Source organism: Aphanomyces astaci (assembly GCF_000520075.1).
Source record: "Aphanomyces astaci strain APO3 unplaced genomic scaffold supercont1.87, whole genome shotgun sequence".
Lineage (NCBI taxonomy): Eukaryota > Oomycota > Saprolegniomycetes > Saprolegniales > Verrucalvaceae > Aphanomyces > Aphanomyces astaci.
Window position 1 is genome coordinate 44,345 of NW_009798350.1, and position 21,644 is coordinate 65,988.

Consider the following 21,644-nt stretch of genomic DNA (forward strand, 5'->3'; position numbering starts at 1 on the left):
CAATGGCAGTTGGTGAGCAGCATAGATACCGCAACTACTTTCCCAACGGCGCTCAGCATGACTTTTTACTGCGGCTTAAAGGTAGTGAATGCCCACAGCGTCTTCATCAGCTGAAAGTTCCATTCGACGCTTGTCCGAACTTTACTCATACGAGCATTGAATTCTTTTTCTAGGTCGTTACACTGCCCCTTGAATCCCGACATGATCCAACGATTGATGCCGTAAGCAGGATCGCCGTAAATATAATATCCTACGATATAATTGAATATATTAATGGTAGTTCAAACAGTGCCGACGCTTGTGTCCACTGTACAGTAATTTTTGAAGATTGGGTTGCGCCAATGGGCCTTGTGCGCTTGTGGCGACTGGGAGTAGCGTCGATGAGGCCACGATGCGGCACGTTTCGAGCTTTGTCCCATCAGGGAAAGCAAATACATTGGCCAAGGCGGAGCACCTTTGATGTGAACACACTGAGCATACTGCTGGATGCGCTTTTAGACAACGCGACGGGCAAAAAACAACAACGCGGACCATTGGTTGTGAAGGGTTTCCACAACGTAGTTGAAAATTCGACACAATTGCTCCCTGGATCGGCCAAACATTGCGATCATGACGTGGTACTTCGTCGGATATGCGAGGCGGCGCAGCATAATACACAACGCTTCTACAGCATGACAACGGTCTCGGCTTGGCGTGACCACGACGCCAGGTAAGCGGAGTAGCACCGCCAATGATCGGATACCGGCGACGTCAGCGTTCCCTCTTTACATCAAATGAGAAGCTAGGTGGTTCGAGTCGAATGAGTGCTCGCGGTAGGCGAAGTTGGGTTAGACTTGCCGAGGGAATTTCTACATACTACGGACAGCTCTGCCACGCTATTGTGTGTTTTTTTTGCGCTCTGTCGACTACAATGTACTAGCCAGTTGTATCGTGCATTACAAAGTCAATATGGGCTAAGGAGCATTGTGTAGTGGTTCACGTTAGAGCGTGGTCTCCGAAGAAATCGTTCTTGCTTTTGGGCGTTGCTGCTTCGAAACTATTGTGTTGATTGGCTAGAATTATCCGAAATCCGCATAATGTCCCTGCCTAAAACCGTGGTTTGAGGCGTTGATGGGTTGTTCACGCCTGCGTTCCTGCCCAGTCGTTCAATATCGGAGACAGCACAATGAACGACGATGAAGTCACGCTTGAGCTAGACTTTGATCACGATGGTACGAGTTGTAGACTATAGGATCATCAAATTCATACTATTAGACAGTAATCTTCCAGCCCTAGCCAAGACGCCCAAGCGCACACCTTTGTGGGACGATGATGGCGTTGCTGCTTTGTTTCGGTTGCGGTACAAGTCTCAGCTGTCTGCGCGGTTTTACTCGAAGAACAACGCCGACAAGAAGACTGCTTACGTGATGCTGGCTGCCGAGCTAAGCGTGGCCACGGAGAAGGAATACTCAGTCACTCAAGTGCAAGACAAGGTATGTCGATTTGATGACTATCTCAATTCGGTTTCATTGGATGTAGTTTGCGAAAATGAAGTCAGCATGGGCGCTGTCGAAGCCCTCGAATGCGATCAAAACAGGGAATACTCCCTCCGCCCCATTGCCTCCCCATTACGATGTAATGTTGGAATACTGGAGCGACAAAAAAGGATATCAACGGGAATCCTTAATGTCCACCGACGAAAATGACATTGTTCATCATATTAATGGTACGCATAATTCATTATCGTTGGCAAAAAACATTTATATATGTATTATCGTAGTGAAACAAGAATCGGGAGCAGAATGCGAAGAAGAAATGTTGCGCAGTCGCAAGAAAAAAAATCCAACCCATCCAAGTCAAAGAGCCACAGCGAGGCGTTGGAGGCCGGATTTATGGCCATTAAGGACGGTTTGATTCATTTGGGGTCATCTCTCTCAACGGCTCCAAGTCCACAGCCCTCCCCGCCAACAGGGGCAACATTGAACGATGTATTGCAAGCCATTCAAGGACAGTCTCGGACGATTGCTCAACTCGTTGCGCATTTAATCGCACAAAAGGAAAAGTAAGATTTAGATTATCAAATTACTATAATCTTTGCAATTCCATTTCTTTTTGTCATTGATGTTCGACGAATGAAACTATTCGTTTCCGTTTCACTTTCATCAGCCTGTTGGAAATATATATTCTGATCGCGACGGTTACAAGGCGCGTCGAAAAGTCCGTCGTTAAAGTGGATAAACAAGTTGTGCAGTACGAAGCAACATGTAGTGATGGCGACCGTCCGGTCCAATGATCTTTCGTTCTTCACGGTTTTCAAAATCCGGAATCTCTCCTTGAGGCGCCCAAACGCACACTCGACCACCATTCGAGTGCTGGATAACTTGTAGTTGAATCGCTTTTGTGTGTTGGACAAACGACCGCCTTCTTCGTGCGGCACATATGGAGTCAACAACCCTGGTAGCAATGTGTATCCAGAATCGCCAATAACGTGGCTGCCGGTAGGAATACAGCGACGAATTGTTTGGCCCAGCTGCGACACCTTCCAAATTTTTTTGTCGGAGAACGAACCAGGACGGATATCCACGGACAAAAATACCATACGGTGGTCCACCATTGCTTGAACATTGAGAGAGGGGTCACCGCTTCGATTGTAAAAACCATCGTACTCACGGGGCCGTTGGATGTCAATGAGAGTACCATCCACAGCTCTAACAACGCCCGGAAATCGTTGTACCTTGTAGAAGCCACGTTCGATGCGACTCCAGTCACGAGGAGAGGTCGGCAGGCGTATCCACAACTTTGCTTGGCTAGCCAACACATCCACCATGGTCGCCACGACTGTGATATACCACGATTTGGCCATTCCAAATGCTGCTGCTGTCTCTCGATAGCCACCTTCGGACCCCAAGAAGTACAGCTTCACGGCCACCTTCTTCTCGAAGGAGTGGCTGGATTGACACTCGTTGGGATGCAAACGTTGGCGCAGCAAGTCTACAAGTCGGCGTAAGACAGCTTGGTCACAGCGAAGGTTGCCGTGGAACCACTGCTCGTAGCGTGCGTCACCAAGCATAGCGTCAAAGTCAACTTGAGAGTGATGGTCAACACATTGTATTTAGCACCAAGAGGCGTAGTAGCTACCGACATACACACTGCGCATACGGCTGTAGCCACGGCAACAGCAACCCGATTGAAAATGTCCATCGTGGCGAAGCAGGAATGCCTTCACAGACCAGAAAAACACAACTAATCCGAATAAATTTTATCCGGACAAAGCTCGAATGCATGAAAGCAGGAACAAAAATTCGGAGACCACGCTCTTAGCGTGCTATACGAACTGGTGCAGTGGCTAGGTGCAGCTACAGGCGGTTCATCACAGGGCTCGTTCGACGGACAGAGAGCTGTTGCGCAACGTGTCCAGGCGAAATCGAACGTCCGGGATAACAGGACGTTGTAACAGCTTCCACGGTAGTATGAACAACAGTCGATGCTTCCATTGACGTGACTTTGTTTTAAGTAGCCTCCGCACGACTGACACCACCAGTGCTGTCTCGTCTCATTTGGACGTGTGCCGATGCTGATCCCTTATCCGGATAATTTATGCGTATTTTTTTATGGAAATATGCTGTTGCGAAATCATAAAATATCTGTCGTTGCCGCTGCCGTTGGCGTTGCGTGAGCTGAACGCGAACAAATAACCGACGATTGCGAAATCTCCTAAGGATATAGTATATTGGGGAGCAGCTTTATTGCCTCATGAGGCACGGCCTCATCCGAATATTAGAGTGTTTTCGGTAGTCCACATTTGAGTTGAGGTAGCACAAAATACTCTATAAATATATAAGTCTCTGAAATGACGTTCTCCAAATTGTGCGAATGTCAACACATTCCGGAGCTCCAGGCAACTTTATCTCCCAAACTTTGCTGAGGTAGATAGATACATCGTCGATAAACATCCGGATAATAAAACAATGGCGACCATTCAGTCACTTCGATTCCTGCCATGTCAACAATCAACAGCCCATCCAACCCGGTCGTACAAGTCGACGACGTCCAATCGTGTCATGGCAAGTTCGATTTCTTCTACGAAATCGAGGTGCTCAAGCAAGTCAATTTGTCGAAGCTATAGGAAGCGGGCAACGGCAAGGTAATGGCGGAAGTCTGTCGGGAAGTGAATCGCATTCCTGGATTCAAGATAAACAAGAAACCCGAGGCCTCAAAACCCAGTTTGAGCTGCTGATCAAGACGCAGTGTGAAGGCGAGGTATCTTCGATGCGCAATTCCGGTACAAGCGAGGACTATACCGGAAGAGAACTTCCGCTGACGGACATCAAGGCCCGCATTGACGACTTCGAAGAAACCGCAGCCGTCCGGAAGGACAATGTCAAGCGCAAGGTCCAGAGCATTGAGAACTTTTGGGCGTTGATGCAGCGCATGGCAATGTGGCATCTCGACGCCCAGGGCGACGAAAAGGATTAAACACCAAGGAAGAAAAAGAAGATTCAAGCCCCAAGTCTCGACATTTCATCTTTAATAGATACCATTAAGCAGGGGATCGACAAAAAATCAAAACGAGAAGCTAAGCATGCTGAACTTCTTGAAGAGCGCCTCACGTTTGACACGACCCAAGCACAGCGGCAAGAGAAAAAGCACCAGAACCTCAACTAATAATTCAACAATTGCTGGCAAGTCTCATAAAAAAATAGGAATAATAAATAATTTGACTTCCTAAAATACCTGAAATTTCAGCTATCTTAAGGCTGTATCGACACTATAAAAGGCTAATTTCTCGCAGCTGTAGGGTAATTGATGCATAATATGGATTTATATTCTATGTCCATATGCTATATCAGTTATTTTTACAATACTAGCGCAAATTGAAATAAAATACCTCAAATACAATGATAATCATGTTACTTAGGGCTGTAGCAACAAAAACATTTGCAATTAACTGTAAGTATGGAACATAATGAAAAACCCTTTATTGCAAAATTAGGCTATATTTACTTCTAGGGGAGTGCTGATAACAAGTATTCGTCGAGACTTGGCGGTTTCACATCAAAGTACATGGATATCAGATTTCCATCCGGCTTCAGGCACATGTGACAGTTCTTCAGAAGTGTTGCAGTTAAGTAACCACAGCAAGCCAATAGAACTTCCTCGTACTTTCATCTTTTTGTCGTAAGATACTTACGGCAACAAACATTTAACTAAGTGGAAGCTCCATTCGACGGACTCGGGCACAGAACTCATCGATCAGTTGAACACCGCCTCAAATGTTCCCGGTACAGCATTCGCAAACGGACAGGACAGAGACTGACGGCCAGAGGTTGGGAAAATACTATTTATTACTTATTCCTGTCGAAAATGAATAATGAAACTTATTTTTTTCAACCCACGAAGAGAATTACTCATTCTTTCTATACCAGCGGTGAATAACTTATTCGGCGAGACTAGTGGGGTGAATAATTTATTGAATAATTCTTCAAATCCCCCAGAGAATCAATGCACCTAGTTTTCATCCAATGAAGTTGCCAAAATACTCAGAAAACCCAAACCCTAGCAAGTATACGTATGTCGAGAATCATACGCTTTTTTTGCCATGCGATGATTAGCTCAATAACTATTTCTCCTCTGTGGTTGGGTATAAAAAGATTGTTTTTCGAGCATTTCCATACAAAATTATACTTAACATTGTTATATATTTTCCAGTCACTAGTTTCAAGATTTCTTTGCACAACGACGAAATCGCTGTTTCTCGGCCCACAGAGCGCCTCACGCGATTTGGAGACCAGTTTTGGACTCTCCAAGAACAGGCATATTTATTGATTTATATGCAATAATGAACACTAGATCAAATTTGGCTACACCCTACTCATCGGTTTCACCCTCCATGACGCTCTTGACGTCCTCGCTTCCCCAAAGGAAAGAATTGCAGTTGAGGAACAATTGCTCTTCAAAGTTTGATGGCAGCACACTGCGACGGCGGTCGGTCATCGCCCACTTCGTCATAGAGAACAGCCGCTCGCACATGTTCGACGTCGGTCGAAGGAAACGGCAGTCGAGGTAGTTGCTCCGGGCCTGCAGCAACTTGCGGCGCTTCAACGCACGGGCCGCTATGCTCAAGCTGTCCGTATCACTCACATACCCACCATCGGGTATACTTGGCATAGAGAACAGAGCAATCGCCATACGCTCGTCCTCATTAAGTGACGCCTCCATGTGCTGAAGTACCTTCACAACACCAGACTCAAAGGTGGGGTCTTCCACGGCACTTGCATCCGGCCCCAGGCGAACCTCAGCGCCAGGGTACTGGACAACGACTTCGTCAAACAGCATTCGGACATCGGCAAGTGTCAACGACTCGTCCTGGAGCGCAAGCGTCACTGAGTTCAAGTCGGTGAGCTGGGCAATCAACAGCTCCACATCACGATCTTGCTGGCTGTTAAGCAGTAGCATGTCGATGTCGTCTAGCCCGAGTTGGGGAAGGAACGGTTTCAACTCGACATATCGAGTCAACATGGCAACCGATGAGCTCCATCGTGTCTTGTTGCGCTGCTTGGGACACAATGGTGTCATCCGGCGAAGCTTGGCAGCAGGAATGATGTTAGACAGCTTCTTCATGATGGCATGTACAGCACACAGCAGGTCCTCATAGTCGCCTAGCACATCACCAACGAACAAGTTGAACCGATGAGACGCACAACCCACCATAGGGATGCCAGCCAAGCGAGTAAAGGCACGGTTCGTGGCGCAATTGTCGCCGATCAGGGCCACCACATTTCGGCGCCGTTTGCCGTACACATCGAGGACAAAGTCAAACAAATCCAGGAAGGCTGCAGCACTCAATGAATCTTCGTCGTTCATCGGCGACAATGCGAGCAACACCTTCTCGTATCCACGCAACGAATCACTTGGGAACGACGCAAAGTCCGCCACGTAATGCGTCGACCCACTTGTCCAGGCATCAAATACACACGCAAGCGACTCGGGCAGGGGCTTCTTTAGCTTCGCTTCCAACCAACGACACATTTAGTGCATCCATTTCATGAGTGTCTTGTTGCTGATGGGACCAAGGTTCGAGTAGCGGCGAGCCATCTCGTTTTCACAAAAGTTAAAGGGCAACAGCGACGACGTAATCCAGGTCAGCCAATCGTACACGTTCCGCACACTGCGCGAGAGCAGGGGCATGAACAGATTCTGCTCCGAAATCGGGGCTGTGGGGTCATAGTTCAGGTACTCGGGGTGTTCGCGCTCTATGTGCGACGTCAAATTCGTGTACCCAGTGCCGTTTTGTGTGCGGCGCTTCCCACATTTACAGAGCCAAAGCGTCGATTCAGGTGAGGTACGTGTACTTTACACGTACCTCACCTCAGCTGGCGAGTTGTTTTCCTCAAAGGGGCGATGGTTGGTTGTTGTCGTTGGTCATCAAAATGAATTGTGTTTGTTTGGTTTGATTGTAACTATGTGTGAAGTTAATGGCTGTGGTTGCATTCGATTTGCACGGAAATTATTGTCCTTTGTTTACAGCACTTTGAATTGAATGGAGGTTAGAATAATTCTCCAAAACTCAATATTTAATTTTTGTAGAGGTCCAGGTCAATACTTATTCTCTCTCGAAGTACAAACGAATTATTTATTGTTTTGAAAGGATTTCAGAATAATTTATTTTATACTTTTAAATGAATATATTCCAATAAAAATAACTCTTTCCCAACCTCTGCTGACGGCATCCATATGACGGATCGCCGAACAGACTGAACCGCGCCAAGACTGGGTTCGCCTTGAATCGATCCAACAAACAACTCATTGAAAGCATCGTCGAGTCGTGGCGTCGGCCTTCGACGGGCCCATACATGCTGACGATGATGCCGTCGGGCACGGAAACACCTTGCCAGTTGAAAGAGTGACGCCGTGGGTGCCCATGTAAACGAAGCGCTGGAGGTTCTCGGGCTCCGATGCAGTGTATCGTGGGGTCGGGTGGCTGATAAACTACTTGGTACCATCATTGAAGGCAACGCATGTCTTCATTCCGCGGAAGCCGCTCTTGGTTTCAATGGCTTCAGCATACGAATCTAAAGGGAAACTATCTTAGACGCATACGAACAAGACAATATATACCTGCACGAAGTGCGGTCAAACGCTCATGAGAGTACATGACGTCGTGCCACTTTTGATGGATTGCGTTCACACAGCATGGATGATTCGACTGCTGGCCTCCAACGATCGTGCAAACTCGGATGCGATTGTGTACAAGCGACAAGTCTCTGCCATACGTCGGCACACGATGGCAATCGCCTCAACCGTGTCGACCTTGTCTTGCCATCGCGTGACCGTGAACTCCGGCTGTCGCAGCTTTACACACAGAACGGCAAGTTGGTTGATCGAAAATCAAAACTTGGTGCGGGCGGTGGCAGCATCCATGTGCCGGTCGAAGTTGTTGTTGTAGTTGATTAGGGCGCTCGCAGGTGCAGTACGTTAACTTCAATCAATACTTCGAGGGTGTCCAAGAACGTGTCAAAATCACCCTGACATTGCTCTAGCAGTGCAGTTAAGAGAAGCACGACATCGCGGTTCCGAAGCACTGGTTGTAACCGCATGACTCAAATTGCTGGTTGTGTGAACAATAACGTGTCATTCGTATAGTATCCGTTCAATCTACCTATCTTACTTTTTGTCTGAAAGGAGCCGAAATGTACCTCAAATTTGAGTATATTCTTGCCCGACAATGTTGTTTTTCTACTTTTGAGTTACAGATGACGAGGGATTTTAAGGGTCACCGAAGTTTTGTCAACACATTATTTATATTATCCAATCAATAATATTATGAGAATACTACTCAACAGTTGATTGGGGTGAAATCATTTTAAATACCAGGTTGACGACATTCGTCGACACGTGTAATTTCACAATAGCCAAAGGCTGTTAGACCGGCAGTGACAGCTTCCGCCTCCCTTTGGCGATGGCGGGTTTCCAAGTCTATGAGAAGGGAGGCCATGTGGGCACAAGGCACCTCTGACCTTTACCAAGGGATCGACCTGCAGACGGTACAGGTCATGACGGTTCGTAGGTGCTTATGTCGACTCGGGTTGCCGCTGCTGGAAAATCAGGGAGCGTACACAGCTGCACCCGAGTCGATAGGATGACGCGATTTAGCGAGGAGGCGCACGGCGTCGGCTCAAAGGTGAGGTACACAGGGAGATGTTGTTGGCCAATCTGTCTGTTGCATATTTTCTTCAACTGTCAACGCAGCACGAACACCACGCCATTGACTTTATTATACAGTATTGTGCGGCAGTGGGAGACGCATGAGATGTTTCTTTCTGGTCGACAAGGAGTGATTTAAGCGGAATCACACCCAACGTGACTTTCAAAACAAGTCATTCATTCATCAGACATCTTAAGGCGCTGCTGCAGAAACGCCTGCGTGTACAGTCGTTTCTGCAATAGTGTCTGATCAAAAGTCTGCTCAAGGGTATAGCCATGATCCACTTCTCCATCAAAGCGCGGGCTCTCTCATCTACATCTACAGAGGGTTTTAGGATTGTATGTGATTTTGTATATAGATATGTGTTTAAAATTGTAAAAACTACGATCGAGCAGGGACTTGAACCCGGATCCCATGCTTCGCAATCCGAGATTCTAACCACTGCTACAGTACCAATAATTATTGTATAATTTGAATCATCAAACCAATCAATATAAAATAACACCATATTCAAAACTGTGAAAATGAGCTTCTGCTGTGTGATTGGCTATAATTACTTTCGAATTTCGAAGATCATTAGCCAATCATATTTCGATTTCACGCCAAATTCGAAGGGCCAAGTGTCCCTTAAAATCCCTCGTCGTCTGTAGAGTTCCGAACCTCGAATTCTATCTCAAATCCACTGCCCGAAAACTCTCTATTATCCGGAACAATCCTGTCCTACTTATTTATCTAGACAGGTCAGGTGTGAGTAACAGCGTTTTCATGTTTGCGTGGCTAAAAATAGAAGCCACATCAAGGAGTTCCGATATTCAGCATGATAATCTGAGAACTGGCCAGAAGATAGAGGTGATATAAAATGTTCCATGTTTTTCCGTTATATAGAGGATTGTATAGAGGATTGCATCCGTACAAATTCTAGTACGCTCAGGACCTGGTGCGAGCGGACGGTGTTACTCATGTCAATACAAACCATGCGACTTGAAACGCTTCATCTTGGGCGGATCAGGTTTCCTAAGCGATTGTGAGGTTGAACAACTTGTATACAGTACTATGCAGTACTTCGAAGTAACTATTTATGCGTACTTCTTTTCTGATGCAGAGAACACTCTTGGAGGTTGAATCTCTGACTGAATGTTCAAGTCAGTTGACTGAATGTTCAATTCAGTAGTTGACGACGGATCGATGTGTCGGCGATATAGTTCTTGTTGGGACCCATTCAGCATTTCATAATGAAACTACGTACGAAGTTGCATAGTGACAACGAACGCATGGTAGCAAGGTAATAAGTCGTCTTGCCATCTTCCGCACGAGCATGAGCGAGCTGGAATGTGCACTTTTCGACAAGAAACGTGTTACACCGACGCGTGGCGAACCTTGTACTTGCCAATTTTTGAACGTCGCCTGGGTCACCACACTTCGCTTGAGGCTACAGAAAACTATTGTTACTGCAATATACATATGTTGCGTTCATATGATCCTGTTTCAGCGTACTATCAGTACATGTGCAAGTTGCTACTGAAGTTCAACAAGCAACGAGCCAAGTTAGTGGCGAAGCCAGCTAACTTCCTCGTGGACGTAGTTCTTCAACAAGTTGATCGAAGTATCAACTATTCAAATGCCACGTAAGAAGTGTTACAACACCCCGGGCCACGAGTTGTTTCTTCCGATGCGCTCGATGTCTTTGTCCCAAACGTCGCAAACCCCAAATCGTTGATCTTGTACTGAACCCATCCTTCGCTTCCAGGTTGAATGTCGACGAGGTACTGGTACGCCCGAGGGAGATTGGCCCTGAACGTAAGCATCGACGATTCGAACACATCCTTGGAACGTGCGTCTGCTACGCTGTAAATTATCGCCTTGTCCAAGTCGTTGACTGCAATCTTTTTGACACGGATATTGTTGAACACATGATCAACCACCGCCCGCCCAACCTGCTTGTGCTAAACCAACGTCCACGCAACTTTCGGAGCACATTGACAGCGCCGAGAGCATACACGCAGTTTGCAAGAAACCGGCTTTTGTGAGAACAGCATGCCGTTCGAAGTGAGGAAGCAAAGCGAGCAGCTCGACGTTACTCTACCTTGGCGACCGACACGAACGAATTCGGGTCATGGGGTGTTCATCCGATATAATGCAGCTTCCCCGTGCTTTCGATCGAGATATCTTTGTTTTCGCGGAACGAAATTTGGCGCGAGCTTTGACAAGTACACTTTTGATGGACATGACCTCCGGAGCATTTTACTTCCGACCGACCAATGGGAGATTGAATTCAAAGCTAGTGGTATAAGTGATTGCTGCCTTTACCTGCAAGGTAACCACTTTGAACTGTTGCTTCGATAACCTGGTTTAGATTAGTGCATTATACACTAGGATAGTTTTTGCCGCACAGTGTCATGAGCGCGTGATTCATCACAGAGTCTTGAGCGTACTATAAGGCCTGGGAGGCCGTCTGCGCAAGCTTGGCCATACGAGAGCGTGGATCTAAACCTCTCACTTCACCGAATGATCTGTTCTATCTTCTAGTCGGGAAAAGCGACAGGTAGGCCGTAAAGTCGTGCCACTCCTAGTCATGGTCTGTTCAACGACCACGTACGTTTACTTGGTGTTTGTATGTGAAGCGGTTTCCTGGTCTTACTGGCACGCGTGTATTTTACTGAACTCATTTAGGTTCAACTAGGTAAGTATATCCGGTGATTGTTCGGATAAACTCATGAGGCAGAGCCTCATGAAACTTACCAGTGCATGGAAAGCCGACGAATTCGTCGATCTTGACAGCCAACGCACACGCGAACTCGAAACAAACTTCCGACACGAAAGCGAGTGTTTTTTGCGCTTTTGACCCCCGTGAGGCAGTGTTTTCGCTCTTCGACGTGCTTTTCGAGTGTGCACGGACCCCACACAGCTCATGCAACTTGCCAGTGCATGGAAAGGCGACGAATTCGTCGGCCTTGACAGCCAACGCACACGCGAACTCGAAAAAAACTTCCGACACGAAAGCGAGTGTTTTTTGCGCTGTTGACCCCCGTGAGGCAGTGTTTTCGCTCTTCGACGTGCTTTTCGAGTGTGCACGGACCCCACACAGCTCATGCAACTTGCCAGTGCATGGAAAGGCGACGAATTCGTCGGCCTTGACAACCAACGCACACGCGAACTCGAAAGAAACTTCCGACACGAAAGCGAGTGTTTTTTGCGCTTTTGACCCCCGTGAGGCAGTGTACAATTGGACAATTGTATGGCCAGATAATTCAAACTGCATGGTGGGAACGTCGACAAAATGGCCAATGATTCGTCACGAAGCACGTGGCTTCGTGTTTAGCGAATGAAGCAAGGTAGATCGATGTATCGATTAAGTTTTTCGATTTTCCACGACATTCAAGCGACATTCATGGATGGTACGCTAAGCGAGACCATCGGTCAGAGAACCGTCGGCCGTAATAGAGGGAATCCCTGGGGCCCCTTTGTTCCCTAATATGGGGTTGGGCAGCAAAAAAATAATTTCCCTATGGAGGGGTGCGAAGCAAGTACTACGTAGTAAAACGTAGAAACTCTACAATTCGTCGAATTCCAGTCGCTTTCACTTCTGACTTGCATGTATGCCAAATCTTGAAGTACTACGTACTACCGTATATCCCCTGCTTCAGTACCTATGATTCTCCAGTTGGACCTGTACTGGTTTGGAACATATCGGCCAATGACGAACATTTTCATGGTTCAGGTTGGGCGTGTACCTAGTTGTCTCTAATTGGACAGAACTATCCAATGACCATGCGTTAATTATTTTCATCCAATGAAATATAAGTCCTGTGATGGATTTAGACCAATGCGCATGCCTGAATAGTTTTCAAGGTACCGCACCAGTTGTGATCAGATTTCACTGACATTTTCATAGGTACTGAAGCGGGGGGTATACGGTAGTCGATTCTGCCATGCTTCCCTCAACTAATGCGCGAATGCTATGTATGTGAATCTCTTCTTTAAGTAGTGGACACAATATTGCATTAAAACCAAGCCGAGACGGTTTATTGGCTATTAATGACTTCGCCTTTTATTATATTGTGCTTTCGAGTGAAATTTCGTATTGTGGTGTGGTTTCTCGTTGGAATGTAAATCGATTTAATTGGCTACTTCAGAAGAGCTCAAAATTATTAGCCAATCAAAACCTTCTCAATGAAATTTAACCAATCAGATCGATTGCGGATCGGTTTGGTCGGCGCGATTCGATTGCATCCCGTCCTCAAATTTGTATCAAAATCGACAATAAATAGAAAATGTTTTTTTAACCAATCAGAAAAACAAATTCAGAATGACCAATGGGTGACGATGAGAACCTCTAGGGGCCCTAGAATTCTTGAGCAGGGCCCTAGGGAGGGAGTGAATATTTCGCCTTTACGGTCATGCTTGATTGGCTACCATACTAGGGCAATTCTCATCAATTTATTCATCAGGGACTTTTCTGTCACCTACGTCATCTATTGGGATGTCTACTGGGACCTATGGCCTGAGTTTCTACTTGTCCATGCTCTTCTTGGCTTGCTGATCTCTCTATGATATGAAATGCTAGTAGCGCAAGGCCGAATCGACGGAGGAGGACAGTCTTAGTGGCGCATGTGGCCATGGATACATGCAAATATGTGAATGTTATCGTATCCACAGGGGCTAACCGCATTAATGTAGGGATATGCGGTCTGGAATTTTGCAAAACCAAAATTCATTCCAGTCCATATCCCTACAGCGATTCTTGTCAAAAATATGCGGAATGGATGCGGGCTGGATAAGTTGCAAAACCTCTCTATAAGAGAGGTTTTACAACTTGGGTTTCGGGGTGTGTAGGAAGGTAGAATAGGTATTTTAATAGTCTAAAAAAGGTTGAATAGAGTGAAGTGAATGTGACCATCATCCCCTTTTGCCCCTCGGAACTCGGGCAGCTAGATAATGCTAAATTTCTACTTTAAAGAAGATAGCTACATTCTTCAATGCTTTACTATAAAGCTAACTAATGTTTAAATGTAAATTGAAAAATGATTGCTTTCAAAAGCTAATCTTCTTTTGAACTTTAGTTCAATTTATAATTAAGTTAAAACCCACTAACCCACGGGGTTTTTGTATTTTTGTATTTTATAGTTTAAACACAATAAAACATAAACACTTACAATTTCATATTTTCAAATTTAAACTTTAGAGCTAAACACAATAAAACATAAACACTAGCTATTTCATATTTGACATTTAAACTTTAGATTGAAGAAATTAGCTAAACACATTTTTACAATAACACATGTTATATGACTGTTTCAATTTTACTTTAGATTGACTAACACAATTTTACAATAACACATATTATTTGAATTTTAATTTTTTTGACTCTACCATGTTGCTATGGATCAGCATTTACTGATTTATGTTCTTTTGTACTGAATTTAATATATTGATATGTAAATTTATTTTGACTCTACCATGTTGCTATGGATCAGCATTTACTGATTTATGTTCTTTTGTTTCCTTTACTTTTATTTCATCACAACAATTGGTCCAGAATGTTCTGGACCAAAAATTTACGCTACACATTTTTATTTCTTTTTATTTACCTAGGTACAAATAGTGACTATCCAATTGTTTCTTGCTTTTTTCCCTTCCTGTGCTTCTTGTTTAAATTCGTCTTCTTAATCTTCTGGCATAAGCTTTCGATTTCGATGACGTCGCGTTTGCCACGCTTCTTGTTTATATCACTTCGAGTCTTGCGCACTTTTTTAGGAGTTTGCTTCTTCGGAGATGGGCATTTACAAGTACAAGAGCATTTGGTGGTCATAAAGCAACGGCAAATTGGAAAGTGAGAGCATTGAAACACTTTCCTTTAAACGTTCTAGATTTCAAACGTTCTAGATTTCAAACATTCTAGATTTCAAACATTCTAGATTTCAAACATTCTAGATTCCTAAAACAACTAGATTTGAGAGGCTTACCTGTCAGAAATAGTATTTCAAAGCTAAGTAACTAATTCTGACAGGATATTTTGGTTATTTTGACTTACATAACTAAGTTATAGAGGCAACTCCAAGTCTCACGAGTTCTTTTCTAAAAATAGATTTCACTGCCAGTATTGCTGGCACAAGTGTCCCAGCAAGTTACATTTTCTTAAAATAGATGAAAAACTCGATTAACGGAACCTTCCGCAAAACATATATTATCCATATATTTAATTTCTATCTAAAGATAATATATATATAATATATAAAGTATACAGTAACGATGGCTAAAATAATCATGGAAGGAAAACGAGAAGATAAAAACAAAGTTAAAGTTACACTAAAAATGTCAGACGCATCAACACTTGATATTAAACAAATAAAACAATATGCATTCGGATTTTTAAAACGATTTAAAGTAAATCAAAATAGCTTATATATTAGAGGACTTGCAAATACCGGCTTTAGAACATTAAAATCACTAGATAGTGATATTGATAATATGCTTGAAGATGAAGATGAATATTATACATATTCAGTTAAAGATACTAGTAAATTTCTAGAATTTCATGAGGTAATATTTATTATTTTCGCAAAAGCATAAAAATCTTAATTCATTAATAAAAAGGAGTTAATCAACTCTATTTTTTTTAAATTCTTATATTAAATTTCAATCTAAAGATAATATATATATATATAATAAAATATGAGAATTCCCAATTTCATCGTTTGGTATAAAACTTCTGACTTAAAATTTAATACATATAATTTTGAAACGAAGGAGTTAAAAAAATTAAATTCGCTTAATTACAAAATAAATACGTTTGAAATTATTAAAGGATTTACACCAAATGATGAAGGATTAATAAATTTTGCAGAGGATATCGTAAAATGGAGAAATGAACTATTAACAGCATCAAAAAATAAATTTGATTACTTTGATAATAGCTATATTTTACCAAATGGAGAAACATATTATAGAACTAATGCTAATAATATTCAAGCTTTCATTAAACGATTTCTACCAAAAACTGAATTTACGCGAAGCGTAGGTTCACCCGACGTCTCCGTTACGGAGCGTATGGGCTCCTTTGAAAATATTGAGTTATACGAAGAGATATATTTTAATAAGTGTAACAATGGAGGATTAATTTATCATCAAACGGGAGTTTATGAAAATATAACAACTTATGATAAGAAAATGTTTTATCCATCTATTATGGGCTCTGAATATTTTGAATTTCCAACATCAAAAGGTGAATTATGTAATATTTTTAAAATTCCAAAATCCGGCTTACCATATGGTATATATCATGTTAAAGTAGAATCAAATGATGAAAAATTTAATAAAGTCTTCGCATATAGTAAAGACCATCATTATACTCATTATTCATTAAATTTTATTATAAACTATTACAATAAGAAATTAGGAGGTGATGTTAAATTAACATTATTAAGCAATATATGTTTAAAATACAACAAAAAGAAAGATAACGTGCAGTCTTCTAAAATGTTCTCGAAATGGTATAAGTCATTAGAATCATATAAAAAACAATTTCCTAAAAACAAGTTAATAAAAATGTTAGCATCTTCAGCATGGGGTCATTTACAAAGTAAAAAAATCATTATTAAAACACATAAAGATATTGAGGGTATTGACTACGGTACAGAGCTAGATGTAAATCAAAATCAATATTTTTTAAAGCAATACACAGGTTTAGAAAATGGAACTGAAAGATTTCAATTAATTGATTTAACAAAACCAATATATAAATTTCAATTTAGATTAAAATCATTTTTAACTAGTTACAGTAGAAAATTAATGGCTGTAATTGCTTTGAAAAATATAGATTCAGTGGTACGTATACAGGTGGATTCGATTACATATAATAAAGCAATTGAAATTAATGACTATAATTTTATTAAAGAAGAAGATAAAAGTGATTGTAAATGTGAAGTAAAAGGGAATCAATTAATTATTATGTAACCCGCTGCGAAACGTTTCGCAGCAGATGTATATTATTTTTTTTTTTAAATGGTGTGCCACATGGCACAGCAGTTATATACATTTTTTATATTTTCGTTTTCTTATTTTTATGTTCGAAATCATCAATCATTTGCTTTAACCCGTTTTGTATAAGAGACGCTCTTGTTTTCCATGTAGCCCTTTCTTTAGAATAATTAGCCCACCATATCAAATAATGAATTTTACTTTTTTCTTTCTTTTTTTGTAATATAGATTTAACTATATATTTAGCATTGCTAGCCGGTTTTAGCTCTGTTTCTGCATACGATACATTTTTCATTCCATCTAACAAATAACGAATATTATTAGGATAATACAGTATTTTAACTATTTTTCTAGGGTCATATAAGTTCCATTTATAGTCACCCATTCTAAATCTTTCTGTCGGCTGCTTATAGCCTAAAGCGTTTAAAGGAATTTCTGAACGATAATATACAACATCATCAACTTTAAATTTTGAATCAATTTTAACATCTGGAAATTTATAAGTAGAAGGGTCTTCATCAGGTAATATTTTTCTAATTTTGTTTAATTCTTTTCTAAGTAAAGGAATAATGTCAGTCCATTCATTATATGCTTCCCCAGTTTTTATTTCAATAGAATTCATATAACCATTTAGTAAACGCCCGAGTGTTTTATTTAAATTTTCTACATTAGCCATTTGTTGGTGGCGGTATGGTTGTCCATATCTTTGAAATATATTATTATTAAACAACCACTTATGAAATACATCTTTAAATTCACTTCCGTTATCAGTTCTAAGCGATGCTTTCGGCTGTTTTAAAATGTCACGTTTGAATATTGCTTTCATTGCTTTTAAAACTGTTTCTGATTTTTTAACTTTAATAGGTTCGAAGTCACAATTATTTGACCAAATATCAACCATAGTCAGTAGATATAAATATTTTTGCCTTGTCTTCGGTAAATAAAGCAAATCTGCCATATAGTTATATCCTTTTTTAGGAAAAGTATTTTTTTTCACAGAATCATATACAACTTTAGGTTTTTTATTATATTCTTCATTTATTTGTAATTCTTTTAATAAATTATTCATAGTTTTTATATTATACTAAGATATATATATAAAAATTAAAAATGAATTTTGCAGATGAAGAAGATATTCACACTCCCTATTTTAATCACATTGAGTCATTAAAAATAGCAATTCCAAATGACACATATGATTATACTTTAACATTGTATGATGCCTCTTCTAATTCAATGGAAGAAGCTCCTATTACGTTGAACTTTAATAGTGCCGATTTATCTGACAGAGCAGTTGCTGAATTAAAGTTAAATTATGAATATCATAACATACAATATAAATTGATAGCTAGAACTAACAGATATCAACAGTATATGACAAATATTGATGTTAATAGAATAGCATATGAGAATAGATTAAAAATTGATATTGATTTATATGATTACAGCTTGATTGTATATAGAAGTAGAATTCCAAACGCAAATTTTAATGACTATTTAAAGAACCGAAGAGAAATAAAATCTTTGTTAAATAAAGTTCTACCTAAAGATGTAAATATACTACAATATCAGCAGTAAATACAGATAAAGGGTATTTTATGCTCATTATTTAATATTTTTTTGATAAAATATATTTGTTATTATATAGGCTATGTCATATTCATAAATTCTAATCACAAACAATAATCACAATTCTCATGAAAGAAAAAAAATACTTCAATGGATAAACATCCTTCGACAAGTATTTTTTTTGTAATATTATATAAAATTTGAAAAATATATTATATGATATATATACGCTAGTCGTTATCACAATGTCGGACTATCATGAAATAAAATTAGATTTGACTAAAGTACAGCAAAAGAAATTAATAGACGGTAAATCAATTAAGTTATTGAAATCTCAAGTAAATAATGGATATATAGTTATGTTACATAGTCTAAATTATAAAAAAATTGTGAATATGAAAAGGGCTACAAATATTAGCTTAAGTAAAGCTGAAATAATTGCAAGTGCTAAAAAAAATAATATGATTGGTGGAAATATTTTCGAAGATATTTATAACTCTGTTTTGAAACCTATAGGAACTTTTTTAGGTAATAATGCCACTCCGATATTAGATACTCTAGCAACAGTAGCTACTCCATTTTTCCCAGTTGGAGCTCAAGTCGCTAGAGAAGGAATAAGAGCAATAACTGGGAAATCAGTCCGAATACAAACAAAAAAAAGACATGAATTCTATGTAATATAAATCAATTATTTCAATTAATTAAAAATGAACCTGCTTTTAGTTGTGTGGTCTTTTTTTTGTTCTTTTTAACCTCTCTAGCCTTGATTAATGCAAGTAACCTTTTTTCTTGAAGCCCAACACCAGTGACGTTGCGTAATAAATCTCTAGCAACAGGTGCACTACCGTCAGGTAAACCCACAGCGTTTGTTAGCATTGGCACGCCAACATCTGCAATTGATCCTAATATCTTTTTACCAGTATCTGAAGTAAGACCTTTATATATAGTGCTGCCAATAGACTTTAAAATATCGAATATACCCGATCCGTGCATCATATTATGTTGGATCTCACCACCACTTAAAGCGAGCGAATTTACACCTTTACCTAATTTTTTTGCTTGATTAACTAATTTTGCATTCATTGGATGCAAAAATAGAATCGAAGCGCCTTGCAATTCATCTTTGCTAAAGCTAATTTTACCAGTTTTAGCTAATTTCTTTAATTTACTGTCTGAGGGAGCTTGAAGCTTAACTCCAACATAATTGTTTGACATGTTAAATGTTATGTATAGTTCTATATATATGTAACTATATAAATGTACATTAAAAAATAAATAATGCATCAAGAACTCGGATCCTAAAAATGTACATTTTTAGGATTCAAAGACTATTTAATGACTTCATAATATTAGTATACTTAGCATAATTCACAATTTTATTTTCTTTCATTTTTTTTTAAACTTGTCTAATTTCATCTAATAATATTTTGCCATTATTCCCGGCAGCCAATTCACCGATTAAGATTTCATATCTAGATTTTAAACTAAAATTTTCATCAGCTAATACTCTAGTCATTTTATCAGGAATATCTAATCGAAGTAAATTTATTACATGTTCAACAGCTTTTTTTTCTAGATTGTTTAATTTATTATAATCTTCAATTTTAAATTTATGTGGGTTAGAGTGTTGTATGTCTTGAATAATTCTAGTTAATATTGGACTCATATTTCTATGAGATACAAGAGTAGTATTAGTATTTGGTCTATAGATTATTAAATTGCCATTTTTAAATGCATTTTGAGATAAATGATAATTGCCAAAGTTTTTCTGAGAATTTAATTTAGCCACTCCTGTTTTAATTTTAGCTATTCCCATGCCAAAAAGCTGTCTAGCATTTTGAACATACCGTTCAGGATCTGCTTTTAAATAATCAAAAGATTTTCTAATTTTCAAGTTATCTTTAAGATTTGTTTCATTTAATGAATATCCTTTAGGTTTACCTGTCATGTCAGTTTCGCCAAAATATAGTAATTTAACAGTTTGCCCTGATTTATTTTTAAGTTTCTTTCTTTCCCATTGGTTTAAATATTGTTTCCATACATTCATATTACTTGTTCCTTTTGCTGAACCTATTTTTAAAATATCTTCATATATCGATTCTAATTCTAAATCTGCCCCTGAAATTGTACTATTGCCAGAATTCGGAGGAGATGGTATATTGTATTCAATATTATGTATAATATCATCTAATGTTTCTTTTACTTCAGGAGGTGATGGTAATGCTAATGTCGAGTCTGTTGGTGCTGGTAATTGTAATATATTAAGTGGAGCTGTTAATTGTGGATATGAAGCTTTTAAATTTAATAGATCAGCGGTTTGAACTTTTGGAAGATCTGTTGTTCTAGGTGGTATCGTTTGTGGATTTTCAGACATATTGTTTATAATTGTATCTATTTTTTCATTGTGTAATGCTAAGGCATTATTTGCTAGCCATACATCTTGATTTGGTTTCGGTAAAATATATCCTAAAAATACCATGAGAGCAACGCAGTGCTCGTGAACCACAAATAAATTTGTGTGTTCTTTTTTGTTTATATGTTATTAAATATAAAAAATATAAAATAAATTATTAAATAGTGTATATTCATTTTTATTCGGTTTCAATAGAACCATTTAAGATGTTCATTGTGACATTTCTCTCCCATAAAACGTAAACATATAAATCAATAGCCACAGAACTATTATTAAAGCATTCTAAAGATATTAACTGAGGACTTGCTCCTACAGCATCCAGGTATCGAGATAAGTCAAATGCATAATATCTATAATTATTTCGGAATTTCTGGGCGTCAATAATTCCGCTAGACAGTTCTCGAGATTGATTGCCATTAAGTCCAAATAATTGGGCAGTATTTTCGATAAATGCAATAAAATTATAATTTAATCGATCTGGTAAAACATATTGGCTTCCAA

General features: G+C 39.9%; 4 protein-coding genes across 4 annotated transcripts; 2 read left to right on the forward strand and 2 right to left on the reverse strand.

The window, feature by feature from the left end:
• Positions 1-1,165: 1,165 nt before the first annotated feature.
• H257_16477 (hypothetical protein) lies at positions 1,166-2,025 on the forward strand (the record flags this gene model as incomplete). Its single annotated transcript, XM_009844910.1, has 4 exons — positions 1,166-1,211; positions 1,270-1,472; positions 1,519-1,614; positions 1,978-2,025. 4 exons carry the CDS (start codon positions 1,166-1,168, stop codon positions 2,023-2,025), a joined length of 393 nt encoding a protein of 130 aa, XP_009843212.1.
• A 116-nt stretch (positions 2,026-2,141) lies between these two features.
• H257_16478 (hypothetical protein) lies at positions 2,142-3,049 on the reverse strand (the record flags this gene model as incomplete). Its single annotated transcript, XM_009844911.1, has 2 exons — positions 2,142-2,146; positions 2,182-3,049. 2 exons carry the CDS (start codon positions 3,047-3,049, stop codon positions 2,142-2,144), a joined length of 873 nt encoding a protein of 290 aa, XP_009843213.1.
• Positions 3,050-3,979: 930 nt separating this feature from the next.
• Positions 3,980-4,455, forward strand: H257_16479 (hypothetical protein; the record flags this gene model as incomplete). Its single annotated transcript, XM_009844912.1, has 2 exons — positions 3,980-4,047; positions 4,110-4,455. The coding sequence occupies 2 exons, from the start codon at positions 3,980-3,982 to the stop codon at positions 4,453-4,455; spliced, it is 414 nt and encodes a 137-aa protein (XP_009843214.1).
• A 6,339-nt stretch (positions 4,456-10,794) lies between these two features.
• H257_16480 (hypothetical protein) lies at positions 10,795-11,220 on the reverse strand (the record flags this gene model as incomplete). The annotated part of the gene is made up of 2 exons (XM_009844913.1): positions 10,795-11,127; positions 11,182-11,220. 2 exons carry the CDS (start codon positions 11,218-11,220, stop codon positions 10,795-10,797), a joined length of 372 nt encoding a protein of 123 aa, XP_009843215.1.
• Between the last annotated feature and the right edge of the window lie 10,424 nt (positions 11,221-21,644).